Below are 19809 nucleotides of genomic sequence, written 5' to 3' on the forward strand. Positions count from 1 at the left end.
AAGCCTGGTTTTCCGGCCAGACCCTGCTTCACACTGTACAGATGTGAAACCTGAAGGAAATGGTGTTTTTAGTTAAGCCGACACTGCCACCTCCTGGTGTATTGGACAGAATGTTGTATTACTAGCAACAAGTCAGCATGTCCTCCTTTAATCACGCCTGGGAGAGAAGTGAAAAAACAAAGGATGCGGTAGGATACAGCCTCTGGAAAGGGGCAACTGGTCTTGCCAATGGCAGAGACAGGTTAGGCCATTTTTCCCCCACAAGGGCGGGAGGCATAGTGGTTTGTCTTAGATTGGGGCAGGCAAGATGCAGCACGCCAAGCTGTTTAATCCAGTCCATGACTTGCGGGAGGAAGACAGGGGTGGGACAGAGAGCTTTCCTCACAGCCCCTGCCTGGAGCAAAGCCTCTCTGCTCCTATTGATCAGAACCCGGCTAATGGGAGCTAACAGCGCTTCAGGCGGTGGGGAGAGAACGGGGGAGGTGATTTTGCTGGGGCCAGAGCAGTGCAGCACAGTTTCTAAGCTATCATTTCTTAGCTACCAGTTTCTGACCAATATGATTTGAGAGATTTTGCTGGAGCAAGGGCAGTCCACGAAGCCCTCCCCTAAAGTGCCGAGAGCGACACAAAACAGCCAGCAGGCGATAATTTTCAACTAGATAAAGTGTTCTTATGAGGAGCAAGAACAATTTCTCTCACCAACCTCTGAAAATAAGCAATGAGCTTAAATTGCAGCAAGGGAGGTTTAGGTTGGACAGTCAAACACTTCTTCACTGTCAGGGTGGTTAAGAACTGGAATAAATTGAGCAGGGAGGTTGTAGAATCCCCATCATTGGAGATTTTAAAGATCAGGTTAGACAAACACCAGAATATAGTCTACTAGATGACCTCTCAAGGTCTCTCTCTGTCCAACAATTTTGTGAGGGAAAACTGCTTGAGGAGACTCCTTGGATGGATTCCCTTTCAGGCCTCTATTTGCTGATTTTCACCAAAGAAAACTGAAGTCTGGCCCATGTCTATTTTTTCAAAACTACTCTTCATCACATGCTCGCCATGTTCTGGGAACACAAGAATGGCCATACTAGGTCAGACCAGAAGTCTACCTAGTCTAGTATCCTGCGTCTTGCAATAGTGGCCAATGCCCCTTGCCCAGAAGGAGTGAACTGAACAGGTTACCTTGATCCATCTGCTGCTCATTCCCAGCATCCGGACAAGAGGTTGGGATACCATCCTGTCTATTCTCCAGGAACAAAGGTAGTTCCTTTTTGAACCCTGTTATAGTCTTGGCCTTTGTAACACGCTCTGGCAAGGAGATCCACAAGTTGTCTGTTGCATGAAGGAGTGCTTCCGTTTCTTTTACGCCTACTGCCTATTAATTTCATTTGGTGGCCCCTCGTTCTTGCATTATGGGAAGGAGTAAATAACTCTTTTTATTCCCCTTCTATGATATCCACCATTAAGTCATCTCTTATTAATCTCTCTTCATATGGCACCTATCCCATACCCCTAATCATTTCTGATGCCCTTTTCTGACCCTTTTCCAAAGTCAGTACGTCTTTTTTGGGGATGACGGGACCACATCCATATGCAGTATTCAAGATGTCAGTGTACCATGGATATAGAGAGGCAATAAGCTATTCTCTCTCTTATCATCTGTCCCTTTTTTAACGATTCCAAACATTGCTTGCTTTTTTGACTGCTGCTGCACATTGAGTTGATGTTTTCAAAGACCTACCCACAATGACTCCCAGATCTCTCTCTCTCGAGTAGTAACAGATAATTTAGTTCCCAATATTTTACATATATAAACAGTAAGCTGGCACTTGGAAAAGCAAAGTTGTGCAACTGAATGATTATAGCAGGATATTCATGGTCAGTCTGTAGGTTCAGATTGTGGAGACAAGTCACATTACGAGCATGAATTGGCGCTCTGTTTTTCGTGTAGGGAGCAGCTCCGGCAGTTTTATTCTCATAGCTGGCACAAAAGAATACATTAAACAAAAGAGAAAGGCAGCATTATCAGCCATCCATAAGCTATGCAGAAGAGAACCAGCATACATCCTGAAGAAACAGAATCCAGCCTGCAGACAGAAAGGGAAAACCATTCAGGGCTTACCTTCTGCCTCTGGAGAAGAGATGCGTGGTGGCTGCCCAGACAACGGCATCTTTAAGCTGAGCCCATTCACAGTGTCTTGGTTCATGGCTAGCTCCTGCGGGGCCTCTTCTCTCTTCCCTCTGGCACAAGAGGGAAGCAGCAGGCATCTCCAAAGGGACTTCTTCCTTTGCTTTTTACATTGGACCACAGGCACTTTGTTCTGAGTTGACGGTTCCTGGTGCATCTCACTCTTACCAGCTTGAGGGATCCCATTCCTTTCCCCCCGTTCTGTAGGTGATCCCTTCCATGTCTTCGCCTCCCTTCCAAGAAGTTCCCTGTATTTACTCACAGAAAGACGTCGCTGGGCGTAGGCCATGAGAACTTTGTATTCCACGGTGTCTCTGTTCTCATCCACCAAAGAGATCTCTTCCATGTCAACATCACTTGATGAACTCATCTTGCCCCTACCAGGACATGTTCCTTGTTAGTCTTAATGGCGTAGAGAGCACATAACACTTACCATTTAGAGCCTTTCACCAATGCACTGTACAAAGAAACATCAATGACTCACCCTTGTCTACATTACCTGAAAGATCAGCCTCCTCAGGGCAATCTTCCAGGGTTCAGTTTCTCTCACCTATAAAGGATGCACAAAATTGACCTATCATGGGTTGGCAGTCAACTGCTGTACTACTCACTATTGCAAGGAGTAAGGGAGGTTGATGGCAGAAATGCACCTGTTGACCTTCCTTAATGAGGATGGCCAGGTAATTCAGTTGCAGATAAGTCAATACTAACTATGCAATTGCATAGCTAGAATATACTTACCTGCCTAGTGTATACCAAGCACTAAACCTAACAGTGCCCATGGGTGAGGGAAGTATTTTACAGAAAGGTTGAGTGACTTGTCCAAGCAACTTTTGAAACTGGTTCTTCTAGATTTATAATGGCTGGAGCCACCACAACAAATGTCCTCTCCCAGCTTACTTTATGTTGACTTTAATTGGATATGGGTACCTTACCACGGTTCCTGAAACATTCAGCCAAGGGGATGATTTTTGCCAGAAACGTTTCCCATGCGGCTGTAGTGCTTCACAGGATGCAACTTTATCACATCTCTGGGACAGCATTCCAATGGGATAGGGGGTGGTAAACAACCTAGCTATTTGAGATAACGCTTGATAATTTTTAAATGGGTTTAAAAAGACAGGCTTGTCTGGGATAGCAGAAGACTGCACTTAATGACCCAGGAATCCCCTTCCAATCCTACGTCCCTATGCTAGGCAGAATCCCTGATGCAAAGATTTTACAGTCTAAAGGCACAAATGAATAGTCACAGTACAGTGAACAAGCCAAGTCGCATATGGTCATTGCTGAGGGGAGGCTTCTTGGAACAGCAGAATTTTCAGAACTGTTGTGAGAGAAGAGAGCATGGATCACTTAGAGAGATACCGGACACAATCGGGAGGCTGTTAACTGGGGCAGAAGTTGGGGAAGAAAAGGTTGTTCCAGTAATACTGATTCTCACAAGGATGTGATGGATGCATTTTGGTTAACTGAAATCTCTTCTTCCATGTGCAAGTTTCGCTAAAGCAACCAGCCCCTCCCTCACTACAAAAACATCTCCAGTGTTGCCAACTCTTATGTTAATGTAAGGCTCAGGATTTTGCAGTTTAACCCCCACCCCCCCAGCTCCTGGATTCATGCAGTGATACAAGAATGTGAGCTTTGTTAAAAGGAAGCTTCTAGCTGCCACGTTTGTACAGAAAAGTTTGAAAATGTGAATTCCAGCCAGGGAGACAAAAAACAACCCCCATATTCGTTAGTTTTTAAAGTCAGGATTTTTGAATGCTTGGGTTGGACTTTCCTGGCTGATCCAGTGGTGCTAGTCATTGTATCCTCTTCTCTGCTGGAGAGCTGGTGCAACTACACACCTTTTGTCTTTTAGTTCTCCTGTCCATTGTTGTTTACCATACTGTAGTCCCTGTCAGCATGAAACAGTCCATCACTTGTCTTTTTCACTGAGCTCATTTCCCTCATGACCTCTTTAAGCAAGAACAGGAAGGAATAGAAGCAAGTGACTCAACAGTTACCATGAAAAAGGCCATGTGAAAATTTCTAACAGTCCCAATTACTCAGCTAGGAGGTTCAGCGAGGACACAGGAGGGGAAGGAATAAGAAGAGAGCCTCTTGCTTGCACAGGCACAGTTGTGTCTGGGTCACACAATGGCACTGTTAGAGTCTTGCAAGTTCTTAGATCTGGAACATTGCTGCACTGTTGTTGGTGTGAGATTGTGATTTGCACTTGGCCACCATAGACAAACTGCAAAGACGTCTGTTTCCTAATTCTCTCAAACAAAAGTCAGATCTTGAGGAAAAGGATGCTCCTTTGGAGCTAGGTTTTGGCTACTGGGAAGAGCTCCCTGGAAAAGAGGGTTAGTCTCATGGTGGTTACGGCCACCTCTGTTCAAGGCCTAGAGTATACACACAGTACCATGAATTACACAAGTCATACATCGACTATACCCTGGCCTCACATGACAGATTTCCCTTCCCAGTGACATGACTCATGGGGATAAGAAACACAAGAAACTGCCCTCCTAGTATTCCGCTTCAGCTTTGTAGTTCTTTAGCTAACTGGGGTTATCTGCTGGGTAGCAAAGACATACCCTGAAAGACTAAGGCCATGAGTTTGTCGACAAGACTGGTGGAACATCAACACAAAATGCATTTTACTGACCGTTTGATGACAAAACTCTGACATGTCATGGTGCTGTAATTGTAGGGGTCCTGACCCAAATAAGGATTTGCAAGGGGGGGTGGGGGGAGGGCTGCAGTACTTCTACCCCTACTTCTGTATTGCTGCAGGTGGTGCTGCCTTCAGAGCCAGTCACCTGGCAAATGGCAGCTGCTGGCTGGGAGCCCACCCCTGAATGCAGAGCTGCTGCCAGCACCAGTGCAGAGCTGAGGGTGGCATGACATAGCACTACCACCCTTACTTCTGTGCTGCCTTCAGAGCCGGGCTGCTGGAGAGCAGCAGCAGCTGTCGGCAGTGCATCCATTGCTGTAGACAGCGCCCTGCCAGCAGCAGTGCAAAGTAATGGGGGCAATACCCGCCCCCCCCCCCAAAATAACCTTCTGACACCCCTGCAACTCCCTTTTGGGTCACGACCTCCAATTTGAGAAACTCTAGTCTCCCCTGTGAAATCTGTATGGTACAGGGTGAAAGCACACAAGTGACCAGATTTCATGGCCCATCACGTTTTCCAAGGGCATAAATTCAGTAGAGCCCTCTTTATATCCTGCCTTTGCCAATTCATCAATATGAAAGACAGGAGACTCAGGAATTACAAACAGCCTTAATTGAACCTCATTGTCACCATGGACTCAGGGTGCACCCTAACTTTAATTTTACCCTCCTTCCTGCAAGTATCCTTTTTTACTAGTGGCATGTTGCAACTACAGACAATATCAACTAGTACATTTGAAAATATACTGAAATGAAATCAGCACCGAAAGATTTCTTGCTATCACCCAAAAATCCTATCGGAGAGGTTCATTTCAACACAGCACTCATCTGAGTGAGAGCATGCCAAAGACTCTAAGCTATTTACTGGGCAGAGATGAGGCAGCTGGGACTTAAGAAACAAGAGGCCACTAGTCCCTATCTGCACCAAAGTAGCTACTGCCCCCAGGAAATAGGACGCCTTCAAATGCTGCACCTTGGACTATAGCTCACTGCCCGAGTTGTTCAGAAGTAGGATCTAAGGGTTGGTCTTAAAAGGAGCCGCTGCATTTACAACAGAAACCACTCTGCAAACCCATCTGGAAAGAGGCAGAGAGACAGCCGTGGGTAGGGAGCAATTAAACCATGCAGAGAAGGGGAGCTGTGAATTGCAAATATGTCTAACAGACAGACATGAAGGAAAGAATTCTTGTTGTTGAGAGACCTGTCTAAAGTCAGGACAGGAATGGGGTAGACAAGGGTCCTAGCCAGCATCGCCTGTAAGCTGAGTGCATGGGCAGCCACTCAGAAGAGATTCAGGTGCCATCCAGCTGATTAGCAGAGTGCCCAGAGCCACCACAGCGAACAGCATGTGTTTCTACTGTGGTACCCAGACACACGCCTGGGTGCACATAAAATTCATTCTACCCATGGATGGAAAAAATTAGAGGAAACACTGGCCCTGGTTCTTAGTTATCCCATTCCTGCACATGGGACAGGCATGGCTTTAGAACACCTTTGTAACTCCTGTTTTCTGGGGGTGTTTGGAAGGTTCTGCGCAGGCCCCAATGCAAGCAAGAACAGCCTTTGACTTAGACTTTGCTTTTCAAAGCTTCCAGGAAGCAAGGTGTGGCTGTAGGTCAATATTCTCTAGCAACATCCCTTCCCCACCCTATTCCTATCCGCATCCCTGCCACCTGCTGGAGGCAGGGATGGCACACAGAGCTTTTGTGCCAGCAGGGGCACATTAGTGGTCATTTCTGACCCCTTTCCATTGCTAGGAAATGAGAATGAGGCACAAATTCCAAAAAGAAACACTGAGGAGGAAGGGACACTGACCACAATCCCTTTTTACTGATGGACCTGAATGTTCTCCACTAGACTGCAATGCAAGGTTAATATGTCTATGCCGTACGATATCCTAGCAACCCAATGCTCGGATTCAGGCAGCTATTAAAAGGTTATTGCCAAGTTGTCATAGCTACCAGAGAGTTAGAAGTGACTGCAGAGGGGAAGATCACTGTGTCCTTAATGGAATGGGTATTTTGTAGAGAAACATGGAAAAGATTCACTTACTGCCAAACTCACACCAGAGAACAATATTAGAGGGCTGTACATAGGCATCTTCCTACTTCTACCACTGCTGTAGGGTTCCCAGGCTAAGACTCTGTACACCGAAATTCTATTTCGTTGGAGAAGGACCCCAGCAATATTGCCAAGGCCCTCAAGAAGCCCAATCCAGAAGGGTGCGCCCTGGCATCTGAAAATGACTGGAGCAATAACATATGGTTAAAAGGGGAGGAAAAATGACCAAACATATTATAAATAGCCTGTGCCAGCACAGCCACAAGACAAGCACGTGGCAAATTCATTAACAAGAGATGTCCAGGACCTGTGTTTTACATTTCTTTCCAAGTTGGATGATATGTAGCCAACTATTTCTGCCTCCTCGGAAAGAGGGGTCTGGAGAGGACCTCACCCTTAGAGCCCAACCCAACATTCAAAGAATTGGACCTTTCACCAGCTCTGGGTCTGATGCAGCAGCCTTGCTTATAAGATTAGCCCATTTGATGGCATACCTTTTACCATAAAGTAAGCAGTCTCCGAGTCTGGGGATTCTTCAGGCTTATCACCACCTCACGAGGACAGAAACACAGGAGATCAAAGGGTCATCGGCAAGGAGTGCAAGAGAAGCAGCATCTTGCTTCAGATCTGACCTAACACTAGGTTTCAGTACCTTGGTCTCCTGAAGACCAAGACTTACAGACATTAAGGCCAGAACAAAACCATCGTGATCTGGTCTCCCTGCAAGCACACCAAAAGTTACAGAACTTCACCCACCCCCGCCCCCGCCCCTGTAACAGGCAAATAGCCTCTGGCAAGTTAGTGAAGTTGTGAAATGTTGATTTAAAGGCATCAACTACACCATTTACAGTTGTTCAAACCTGCAAGTGACTCACTCCCCAGGCTCCAAAGGAAGGCAAGAAAAACCCTCAGTAAATCTGACATGGAGGAATATTCCCTCCTGCCACATCCTAGGCACCAAGGTGACATCTTCACTGTAGTGTTAACCTGTTTGAGTCAGACCAGTCACACTGTGCAGTAGTACATGAGGTGCGTTTACTCTGGTGCTGTACGCACACATGTTGCTCAGAACTGAGGAGGTGAATCCCTAGGATTACTATATTTCACCTCCCCCACCCCGCCAAAAAAAAAAGAGGACACCCCTGAGAGGGAGTGTATCCATATCAGGATCTAGCAGAAACACATTAATACAACGCAAGTTGGTAGATACAAATATACTCCCTCTCACGAGTGTCCTCTTTTTTATATGGTAACCCTATTCCATAGATCTTTGTACTGCACTGAGCTGAACTGAGGTATGAATTCTTTCCCAGTGAATTATGGGAAAATGTGTCTGTCCTTTAACTGGGCATATGGGGGAAAGGTACCAGGGCTAGCAATGCTTACCCATACCCACCCTACAAAGGAGCTATATAAGCAGCCTATTAGTAGTGCTCACTTGTGCTGTAGCTTACACAACACCTCCCCTCTCTCCACACCCCTAACTGGCCAGTTAAACACAACACTCAAGCATTGTGTGTGGATGGGACTGAAAATATGGGCAACTCAGATTGCAACTCTGAGTAACTCTACCTTGAAGCCAAGCCCCTAAAGCAATCAGTCACATCCACAAGTAATTTTAGGCATCAGAAATGTCAACTGTAGATGGCAGGGAGAACAACTAAAGCTAGGCCTCAGCAGGTAAGTAAAGGAGGAAATATTCTGTAATTAATTTATTACACAGTTAAAACTTTCAGCTCAAGTCTGAATTGGTGCTTTAGGATTATTGTTTACAGATGAACTCCCTTTTCCTTATTGCATCACTTCTGACCTTTGTAACAGACTCAGACCTATTGCATAAGGATACCTCATCTCCTCATAAGATTTTCTTTTAGATGAGAGTTTCTGTAAAGGCAACTTTTTGGTCTATTTATTTGCTTTTACTCATGCTTGAGAATCCCCAGAGGAAGCATAAACCAGAAGTGGTACATTATTTTCTGGGCTGTGATGGAATTAAGCAGTTCAGAGGAAATAGGAAAGGGGTTTTGGTGAGGAGGGTTTTGAAAGTCCTGATAAAGGCTCATCCTCTGTCTGACCCTGTTTTTCCCAAGTTTCCTGAGGTGACAGGCATGCGACCAATGCCATATTTACTCCCCTACTTCATTCCCCGCTCCTTTATGTCCCATTAAAAAAATGTCATGTCATTGTGGGATTTGCCATAAGTTGTCTGAAGCATTGACAGCTCTCAAGACTTGAATCACAAGTCTTGTGATATTGGGTAGATTTAAAAAAAAAAAAAAGACAAAAACCCCCACACACCAAACACAAGCATGTGAATCTCAGCTATCATTTTTTAAAAAGGTTTCTAGCCCTCGTGATTGCAGAGAAAAGCTTGAAAGTGTAAAGACAGCAAGCCCTAGACAGGGGTCAGCAACCTTTCCAAGTTGCAGGGCCAAAATTTGACCTTTTGACCTCTATGTAGGGTTTGAGTGCCAGTGATATCTTTTAAAGTCACTAATAGTCCTACTTACACCAGTTTCATTAATAAAGGTGCAGAGCTTTACTGTTTAGGAGGTGGTTGATAGAATTAGCTGGTCTTTTGTTAATCCACAGGCTTTGAGCAAGCTGCCAGTTGCATGGAGGAGGAGGAGGGAGGGAGGGCTAAGCACCTGCCTCATATGCCAGTGAAAATTGCCTCATGTGCCACTCTTGGCACACATGCCAGGGGTTGCTGACCCCTGCCCCGGAGTCTGAAAAAAATGACGACAAAGAACAAATGTCACCCCCAACTATCCAAAAGACTCCACCCATATTAAAAACAGGTGTTATCTGCAATTTCCTTATTTCTGAGTTTGGCAGCATTATGGATGAAATTCATAGATTCCAAGTTCAGAAGGTACCATTAGAACATCTGTTTAACCCACATGCATAACCCTGACGGACTACATATTTCATCCAGTTCCCCCCAGATGCTTGCTTGGCACAACATGTTTGCCAGAAAGGCATCCTGTTTTAATCTGAAGCCATCAAGAGATGGAAGATCCTCCACTTTCACTGGAGGAACCACCACCACCACCACAAAAATCTTATGCTCCAAAAAAGTCTGTTAGACTATGAGGTGCCACAGGACTTGTTTTTGTGGATACAGACTAACATGGCTGCCCCTCTGACTCTTTCACAGCTGGTGCGTTCCAGTGGTTAAATCAGGCAAAACATTTAACAGTGAGACTTCCTTTTTTAAAAAAAATTGCTCTGGTTAAAACAGGACCCAGTGCCTGAAAACTGAAAAAAACATTCTCTGCAAGGTTAAAGAGCTCTTTAATACCCAGTATTTTCTCTGCATGAAGATATATTTGCACACTGTAAATGTCACCTCTTGATCCTCTTTTTGATCAAGCTAAACAGATTAAACTTTTTAAAATCTTGTACTCCAACACATTCTTCGCTTGCTGTTAAATCATTGTTGGATGAAGGGTCTCTTCTCTGTATGAGCTCCAACTTCTCAATATACCTTTCAAAACATGGAGACAAGAATCAGATGCAGTATTCCACGATGGGTATCACTCCGGAGTCGACAACCAAATTAGCAACAGCCTCTTTTTTTTTTTTTTTTTAAAAATTCTGTTGAAAAAAAACTTAATTCAAGAGCTGCAATGCATGTGAATACAAGAGTTCTTAATAAAGATCATAAAATCATACTTTTTGTAACTGCTATTTTCAGAACAGCGTGCACGATTTGTAATGCAATACATGTTTACTGCAGGACATTCACAAACCTTTTAAAGTAATCCCCCAAAATACGTGCATATCTTGCATTTACATGGGGGGAGGAGGTGGAAGACAGTGCTGGTGGGGGGGAGGGGCAGGGGCAGACCCCACAGCCCTGTGGCTGGAGCCATCTCTATCTTCTGACAGCCATGTGGCTGGGGGAAGAGAGGGAGAAGGCTGTTAGCCTGGTTCCCCGCTCTGGCTTGAAGGAACCAGGAAGTTGACCTGCCATAAGCTGGTCAGTTTCCTGGGTCTGACAAATGGCCAGGAGCCAGGAACCAAGCAGCAGCCTGGTTCCTGGCTCCCCTGTGCTAGCAGGAATGGGAAACTGACCAGCCATGAGCTGGTCATGTCCCGGGTCCTGCAAGCATCAGGGAGACAGATACTAGGCCGCCCCCTGGTTCCCAGCTCTCTGCCACTCTGGGAGTCAGACAACTGACCAGCTCTGGTGGGCTGATCAGTTTCACAGCTCCTGCAAGCCCAGGAGAGCTGGGAACCCAGTGGCAGCCTGGCTCCCAGCTTCCCTTGACTTGTGCAAAAATTTGAATTACACAGGGGTTGCAGGAATGCAACCCCCGTATAACTCGAGGGTTTACTGTACATATTCTCTCAAGATTGCACTTATTGTTGGCAAATTTCTCATTGCAAATAAGACAGAGGGAGCCCAGTCAAATGCGATATAAATGAAAAGGACCGGGTCCGTTCAGTTTGGAATTCTGTCTTCATCTTAAATCTTCCTTTTTTTTTTTTTTTTTTTTTTTTTTTGAAGTCATTGCAACCCCACTTTACTGTAATTAAGCCAATTTTATTTAATTTTTAATTTCAATTTTCCTTCTTAAAATGTGTTGCCCTCCACAGCAGGAAGGCCACAAGCTTCCTTTTCAAAAATCAAAACTTTATTAGCAACAGGATCAAATGAGATACAGTATCATATCCAACAATGCACTGCACACATTAAGGGGGATTTGTCCAACCTTTTGAGATCACTTATTGTTCATTTTTGGGCTTTCAGATATTCACCATTTATTGAAAATAATCAGAAGGGTTTGGTTTTGTTTTACAATTACAGTGTTGGGAACCACAAAGAAGTCCTTAAAGAGCCACATAGGGCTCCAGAGCTGCAGGTTGCGGACTCCCTGGTCTTATCAGTCCTGTACTCAGGGATTTGAACAAACAACCTTCCCCTCTCCACACCCTCCTTTTGCTTCTCACAACACCCATTTCTCACATTCCTCTGTGCCAGATACGGAGAGCCACAGACTTTGCTTATGCATACCAAATATCTTCATCACAAGAGCCTTTCATGCTCCACCGGGTGTGGCTGAGGCTCATTTAAACAAGGTGTTTTACACAGTGACATCTAGCAACTGAACAGTTTAATGGATGCTAAACTGAATTACATACCTATTACACATTGCTATATTGAAATGCATTTCATTTAAATGGACCCTGTTCCAACATTAACAGGACTGCTCAGTGGGAATGCATTACTATTGATGTGGAAATGATGTGTGGGCTGAGACTCCTGTACTGAAGTATCAGAGAAGAACAAGTATTTTGATTGGTCTTGCCTTTTTCCTGTGGTGCTGTTCTACCTTTCCTTCTTAAAGGCCAATTCTGTTTGGGAATGAAGGGTATGCTTGCTTTTCCCAGAGAAAAATGACCTCTCCTATATTTGTTACCTGACCCTTATATATTTGAATTGCATTGATGCTTTGATGCCCCCTCATGCTAGGCCCTGGGCACAAGGAGCTGTAGACAGCAGTGGTGCTGAAACTTTTTTGGGTGAGATACATGTGCCTCACAAACCCCCTGTTTATGCCCTTCACCACCCCAGGCTGGGATCACATCTAGGGTTGCACTCTCCCCCAGACTGGACACCATTGCTGCAAATGGCATCTGATAGTTTGATCGGGCAGAGCTGGTAACCTAGCCATAGCTGGCAGCACCTGTGGGGCCCTGGGTCAAGGCCAAGAGCAGGGCCCTGGGCTCGGTGGCAGAACCCTGAGCCACAGCAGAGCCTTCAAGTCTGGTAGTCTGGCCCCTGCTGGTGGTGAAGCTGGCAAGATGCAGGGCATGGGACAGTCAGGTGCAAAAGCAGAGCATGCTGCAGCACCCCCCCACTCCTACTTTCTGCACCTAGGATAGGCAGTCCCTAATTCAAGACAGATAGGGGTGGGAAGGAAGAGGTAAGGATAGATGAGAAGTGAAGCTCTGATTTCTAAATCTTATTTCTCCACTCCTCAGGTTATATAGAGAAGCTTAGAGGATTTACTGTGAAACCAGGTTTGAAAAACAAGTTTAGATATAAAAGCAGCACAGGAAAAACTGACTAGGTAAAAGTAGCCACTTGCAGCTCTTAGAGCTGCCACCACTGACTCCTCTTGCGGCTCTGGAGGCTACTGACACTTAAACAAAAGAGCCCTAAATTTAGTTGCCCGCCATTAAGCCAACTGAATTTAGTTTTCTTGTTTAAGCAGCAGCAGCTTCCAAAGCTGCTGAGCAGTCAGCCTCGGAGAAGAAAGCTGCAGGGAGCCCTGTAAGTGAAAGCCAGCAGGGCAGGGAGCCACCTGTCCTGCAGCTGGGCAAAGTCTAAGCCTGCAGGAGAGCTGTGGGGAGGGGTGCCTGAGCCTGCCCCTGCCAGAGCCATGCAGCCCTGCTGGGGGGGGGGGGGGAGGTGGCAGCGTCATCTGAAGCAGGTTAAGGACTGAGAGGATGGGGGGGGGGTAAAGCCTGGAGATGGGGCTAACAACTTTCTAACTGTTAGAAATAATTTTGTGCATGTTCTTAAGAACAGGGGTTACAAAAAGTACAGTTTGATGTTATTTGTTAAGGACTGTCTCATTCGTGTGCATTGTGGCTCTCAAAGTGTTGATTTTGTAACTGAATTTAAAAAAAAAACCAAAAACAAAACAAAACAAAAAGTGGCTCTTCTATTTTGGCTGCAGACCCCTGGGTTGTTTTCTTTCATGTCTGCCTTCAGTTGTGTGTGGGTGCAAGGTCTAACTGAAAGCAAAACTGGGCACCGGAGTTTTTCCTTGCTGTTTCTGATGGGGTGGGGTAGTTACGAAAGAATTCCAAGAGCACTTATTAACCCTTCCCCAGCCACCTGAAAAGCACATAACATGCCAACATTGGTCCTGCCAGTTACAGAGGACTGGAAGCAATGCCACATTGTATTCTAGAGCGTCCAGCACTGTGGTACCCGAGCGCTGCTCTTATAGTGCCCTTCATGCAAGAATCTGAACCCACTTCACACAGACATTAAGTCAGCTCTAACACCCTATCAGGCAGGCAAGAGTCACTTCCCCTATTTCTGATGAACAGGGGCTTTTGGACAGAGCACAGCTGCTTTTTAGGTCAGGAGTTTAAGGATATCTTATCTAACACCAACAGAATGGGTTATTAATTAACAATTTCATCTGGGCACTGAAATTAAACGCTCCTCGTCTCAGACAACTTTAAAGATTGCTATTGGGTAAGGACAGAAAGTGAGCTACAACTAATCCACGTTACAGGAACTCGCTTTCACGGATACTGCTCACAGAAGAGGAGAGGAGAAGAGAAACTCCCTGCTTAGTTTATGGCTGTTCCTATATTCAGACCTAATGGGAAGGTTAAGTCACAAAGGTTAGGGGCTCTGAACAGCAACAGCTTAAACATGACAAACAAAAAGACAATCAGTACACTCAATGAGTGAGAGTTCATATTTATGCCAAGGCAATATACCAAACCTTCAGCTTCACCATGATCATTCATTGCATACTGGGGTCTGGTTTAGTGATTACTCAGTAAGAAAAGTGAAACACCACCACTACTAATTTGCAGGATTTAATGAATCACTTTGATTAGAGATGAAGAAATCTCACATGTAATTATTGACCCAGCCGCCATCTATTTAGCCCCTGAGATCAGAGCTGTTCTCACAGAATGAGGTAAGGATGCACTTTTTCCTCCATGAATTGGGGGGCGGGGTGGAGTCTCTCCTAGAACTTGAATTCAAGTTCACACACAACATGTAAATGCAGCCTGGGTTATAGAGATCTTTGCCCTGTTCGGCTAGACAAAGAATTTTCTTTTAAAGTGCACTGGTAAAAGTTCTGTAAGCCCGCTCGGTAAGAGCTCTGGATATGCTGGTTCTCAGTTCCAAGAGACCCCCAGCTTTTTCCATTTTTAACTCTTTTTTTGTTTTTAAAACAGTCTAGCTAAAAAGAGCAAAATGGAACAGCTATTTCACTAACGAACAGTTAGAACTCCATAGGAATAAAATTCAGATATACAACACGATTGTTTCAACAGTCAGAAATGGCTCACTGAAGGGAGAAAAGAAGATCAGTATAAAATTATTGTTCTAGCTTTGTTTTTACCTTCCACTGGTTGCACCAACAGTCCTTTAGGTCTCTTGAGTGAAGCACTGCCTTCTGTGTCGCTGGTTACTATTTCTTTTCTGTTCCTCCCGGCTGAGTCATGCAAACTTCCTGGCTTTCCTTCAAAGAAAAGGGGGCAATGTTTTTACTTTAACTTTTCAAGCCTTTTAATAATAGAGTTTTACATTATTCAAATGAGGGTAAGTTGCACTTTAGAGCGTCCTTTGCTTCCTTTTCTGGAGGTACTGTAGCAACTTGCCAATTTACATTAAGAGGTAATGGGTGGGTGGGGCTGATGGTGCCCATGTGACTTCTCTGAATGGTGGAGCCAAATACTTGTGGCAGCTGCTGTGTCCTGGGGTAAACAAACAAACAGTTACACTCTTCTCTAGGTAAAGTGATTATCTGATTCTGATTCAAAGGCTATTTTCTATCAAGCTGGTCTAAATTGTGAAAGTATTTTATTTTTTAATAAAGTACTTTCCTTTTCATAATTCTGGGCACAATCCTACCTCACCCTCTATAAACTAAAAAAAAAATATATATATATTTTATTTACTTATCTCAGAATTTAGATATTGAGAGAGAGTTACACTTGTTGGCTCTGTTTACACTAGCCCCTGGGCATTGTAATGAGTGAGTTGAGAAGATGCTAAGGAGGTGCTGCCATGAATATGCAGCACCTCATTAGCATAATGGCAGCCACACACAATTTAAAAGTGTTGCTTTTGAACTGAGTGCTGCCCATGTAGATGGGGGCCTTTCAAAAGGACCTTTCAGACTTCGAAAGCCCCCTCTTCCTACTTGGTTTTAGAAAGAAGGGGCTTTTGAAATTGGGGGTGGGGGTCCTTTCAAAAGGCCCCTGTCTACCTGGGTGCCAAGTGATTTGAAAGTGGCTCTTTCGAATAGCATGGCCACCATTATGCTAATGAGGCACTGCATATTCATGTCCGTGCCTCATTAGCATCTTCTGACCTCGCTCATTACCATGCCCCTTCCAAAAGGAAGGGGCTAGTGTAGAAGTAGCTATTAAGTTTGCGGATGATACCAAGCAGGGAGGGGTAGACAGTGCTTTGCAGGAACAGGATTAGAATTCAAAATGAGCTGAGCAATCTGGAGAAATGGTCTGAGATAACAGGATGAAATTCAATAAGGACAAATGTAAAGTATTTCACTTCAGAAGGAAACAAAAGTCACACATAAAATGGGATTGACGGTCTAGGAGGGAGTACTTCAGAAAGATCTAGGGGTCATAGTGAACTACAAGCTAAATATGAGTCAGTGTGACACTGCCGAAAAAAGGAAATAATCATTCTGGCATGCGCAAACAGGGGCATCATAAGCAGGACAAGAGAAGAAGTTTTACTGTTCTACTCTGCACTGATTAGACTTCAGCTGTAGCACTGGAATAAGTTGCCTAGGAAGGTAGTAGACTCTCCATCACTGGAGATATTTAAGTGGAGGCTAGATTAACACCTGTCAGAGATGATATGTGGTGCCTGGTCCTGATGGGAGTTCAAGGGACAGGACTCCATGACCTCTCAGTGTCCCTTGCAGTTCTAGGATGCCCTTAACAGGGACTTACCATATTTCTTTACAGGCCTGGTAGGCTGCATGGTTGCTATAGCTCTTGGACCAAAGCTGTAACCCAGGTATCAGATGCTGTTAGGTCCTCTTGGCACAGATCTGTGATTATAACCAGGTGAGGCACTTGCAGTTGTGTTGTATCTAAGCCCCTTTACTGTAGAATAGGTGGGGCCCTAGTGCTTGTGGAAGGTGCTAGATTGACAGCCAAGGAGAAGGGAGTCCTGCATTTATCCACACACCCCGTACAGTGGCTGCCTGCACTTTTCCTATAGATCTTGTGCCTCGCTTGCAGGGGTGGGGCGACACTGCCTTTTAGGAGTCCGATTACAGACTGAATTTCTTAGCAGAGACTGTCATAAAGGAACCAACTGCTGTGAGGGTGGATTTTTGTGAGATGGTGTCTTGGGTGGCAGAGACTTGGCTTTAAACCACACTTCCCAGGGAATAAAAGAGCTGTTGGGTTTCTGTGTGTTTGCTCCAATGTAGCTGTAGCTTTGAGCTGATGCCCCTGGGAGCAGTTTCCTTCCTCTTTCACCAGAGGAGCTAGAAACAGGACAGTAATAGCAAACAAAGGAATCATGCATGGACTCAAACAAGTGGCTGGAAGGGACTGGAGAAATCATTGGGTTCAACCCATTGCATTCAAGCTACACCAGAGCCAGCCTGAGGTGGGGCCAGGGGCAACTCATCCCCTGTGCCCTAGGCACAGGTCCCCAGGCAGCCTCCACACTCCTGTTGCGGGCCCTGTTCCTTCCCTGCCCCAGCCCAATCCTGCCCCCTCACTCCCACCAGTTTAGCCAGGGATTACCTGCGGAAGGGTGTGGACAGTGGATAGCAGCACAGGTGGGGGGGTGCCTCCCCTCAGCTTCCCCCATTGCAGGCCGCATGGGCAGCAGCCTGATGCTGTGTGCTGCACCTCCCAGCCCTCTGAGCCCCGCTTCTCTGCAGCGGTGTGAAGCGGCCTCTGCTCCCAGTGGCCAGCAGAAAAGCGGGGCTCACCAGGCTGGGAGGCCATGCTGGAGTGGAGCAGGCTGCCACTTGCACTGCATGTGGCAAGTGAGGCAGGAGGTGGGGAGGGGGAGGCAATTCCCCGCTGCTGCCTGCCCCCCACTGCTGCAGCCTGCCCCCATGTAATCCTGCCCCCTTCCTGTCCATAGGATGGCTGGGACAGTGGCAGCAGGGCCCCCAAAAGCACACACCTCTCTGATGATGGGGATTCTACAGCCTCCTGGGAAGCTGGTTCCAGAGCTAAGCCGCCTGTATAGGAATGTTTTCCCAACATCTAACCTAAAGCTCCCTTGCTATACACATTAAGCCAGTTAGTTCTTGTCCTCCCTTCCATGAGCGACATGGAGACAACTGAGCCATCCTCTTGATCAGCGTACTAGAAGACAATGGGGCTATTATGCATTCTAGTTTATCCGCTCTTGCTCGTCCTCTGCCCTGGAAGACCCCAGTTTTATTTTTTCTTGTCAATGTCCCATCAAAGCACAAAGCAGAATACACTGACTACTATTAGCTGTCCACAGAGGAGACTTTTTTGGGTAACCATGGAGACGTACCTGGGCACTATTACACTAGGAAACTTGAAAACAGGAGTACGTTTTAAAATACTGCTTTGCATCTGAACCACACCCTCTAGCCAAATATCTCAAAGCCCTTTGCAAACATTCATTAGGTAGGCCACACAATATGTGCTGGAGGTATTTTACTTGTAGGTGAACTAAAGCACAGAGGACACATGATTTGATTAAGGTCGCAAAGTCAGGGCATGGAGTAAAGCTGCGGCAGTACTGCTGTAAGACCTCAGTGCAGACACTACTTTTGCTGGTAGGAAGAGTTCTTTCTTTGACATGGGTAATCCACTTCCCTGCGTGGTGGTAGCAATAGTGCTGTGTACACAGGGACTTAGGTCATCTTAGCAAAACTGCTCTGTGGTGTGGATTTTTCACACCCCAATGTAGTTAAACTGACCACATTTTCTACCATAGGCCAGGCCTCAGTGACAGCCCTGAAAATAGCGTAACCCACTAATCCTGACTTCTGTTTCTCCAACTACTTCATTAGCCTGCTTCCCCAAGAAATGACACCATTTTAAAACTCTACAATCCGTTTTAATCCCTGCATACCATAGTAACAGGCTAACAGGTTGAGTAAATTGTGCTAGCAAAGCATTCCATATGCTGTTGCAATTATAGCCTGTTCACTGCAACTCTCTACAGGCCAGACTTTGCTTATTGGTTCATATGCTGCAGTAATGATATGGAGTTTATCTAAGGCAGCGGTTCTCAAATTGTGGTTCCACATGGACAATTTGGGCATAATGGGGGTCACCAGGGCTGGTGTTGGATTTGCTGGGTCCAGGAACTAAGACCTAAGCTCAAGCCCCACAGTTCAGGTTGAAGCCAGAGGCTGAGGGCTTAAGCTGTGGGTGGTGGGGTTCAGATCACAGGCCCTCAGCCTGGTGCTGAAGACCTTGGGCTTCGGCCTCTCCCCCACACTCAGACCAGTGGGGTATGGGCCCTAGCCTTCCTGTCTGGGCTGGTGAGCCTTGACCAGAGGCAGCGGGGCTTTGCTCCTCACCACTCCCTGGGTCAGTAAGTAATTTTTGTTGTCAAGGGGTGTTGCAGTACAATGAACTCTGAGAACCCCAATGGAAGGTACTTAAAATGGCCCTCATCACTGTAATATCTGAGCAACTCGAGCTCTTTAACAGGTGGTTCCTGCTCTGCCACACCTGCATCCACATATCTCGTGACCCAGGCTAGCACTCCAACCAGGGAGCCACCCTTCCGCTCAAGTACTGCGGCTAAGTAAAGCATTTCACAGCTGTACCTTCTCTGTGATGGCTGTGATCTGTTTTGCAGTAAATTACATTACTAGGTAAAGACTTTTCTTTAATTTAAAGAAATAAAATATACTTACCTTGCTTCCTTGATATGTAAGTCTTGATGGTTGATTTCTTCTATGTCTGGAGAGTACCTCATATGATTAGGCCACTACTCTATTAACACATAAAATCATAGCCATCCTTTTTTAAAACTACAATGTTGCATAGCTGAAATTCCACCCCAAGAAGAGGCAGAAGACAGATGTGATAAAAATCTTCCCCCTCCCCCTCAAGGGAAAAAAAAAAAACAGGAAATTTTTGAATAGGCAGGGTGGTGGGATAATTTAACAGCCACTATGAAAACACTGCTCCC

At 45.6% G+C, this 19809-nt stretch overlaps 1 protein-coding gene across 3 annotated transcripts in view; it reads right to left on the minus strand.

Annotated features, from left to right (window-relative positions):
- Window positions 1-19596, minus strand: part of BCL2L14 (BCL2 like 14) — a 30293-nt gene extending 10697 nt beyond the window's left edge. The window contains exons 1-4 of one of the 3 annotated variants that reach the window (XM_074983685.1): window positions 19532-19596; window positions 15020-15139; window positions 10210-10395; window positions 2117-2559 (exon numbers count right to left, since the gene is read on the minus strand). In XM_074983685.1, coding sequence (XP_074839786.1) covers window positions 2117-2552 — 436 coding nt within the window. In that variant the 5' untranslated portion in view covers window positions 2553-2559; window positions 10210-10395; window positions 15020-15139; window positions 19532-19596. Of the gene's footprint in view, window positions 1-2116; window positions 2560-2681; window positions 2733-10209; window positions 10396-15019; window positions 15253-19531 lie in introns of those variants that run through there. The other 2 variants (XM_074983684.1, XM_074983686.1) reach the window with 2 other exon arrangements.
- Between the last annotated feature and the right edge of the window lie 213 nt (window positions 19597-19809).

This window comes from Carettochelys insculpta, chromosome 1 (assembly GCF_033958435.1).
Source record: "Carettochelys insculpta isolate YL-2023 chromosome 1, ASM3395843v1, whole genome shotgun sequence".
In the NCBI taxonomy this organism is placed as follows: Eukaryota; Metazoa; Chordata; order Testudines; family Carettochelyidae; genus Carettochelys; species Carettochelys insculpta.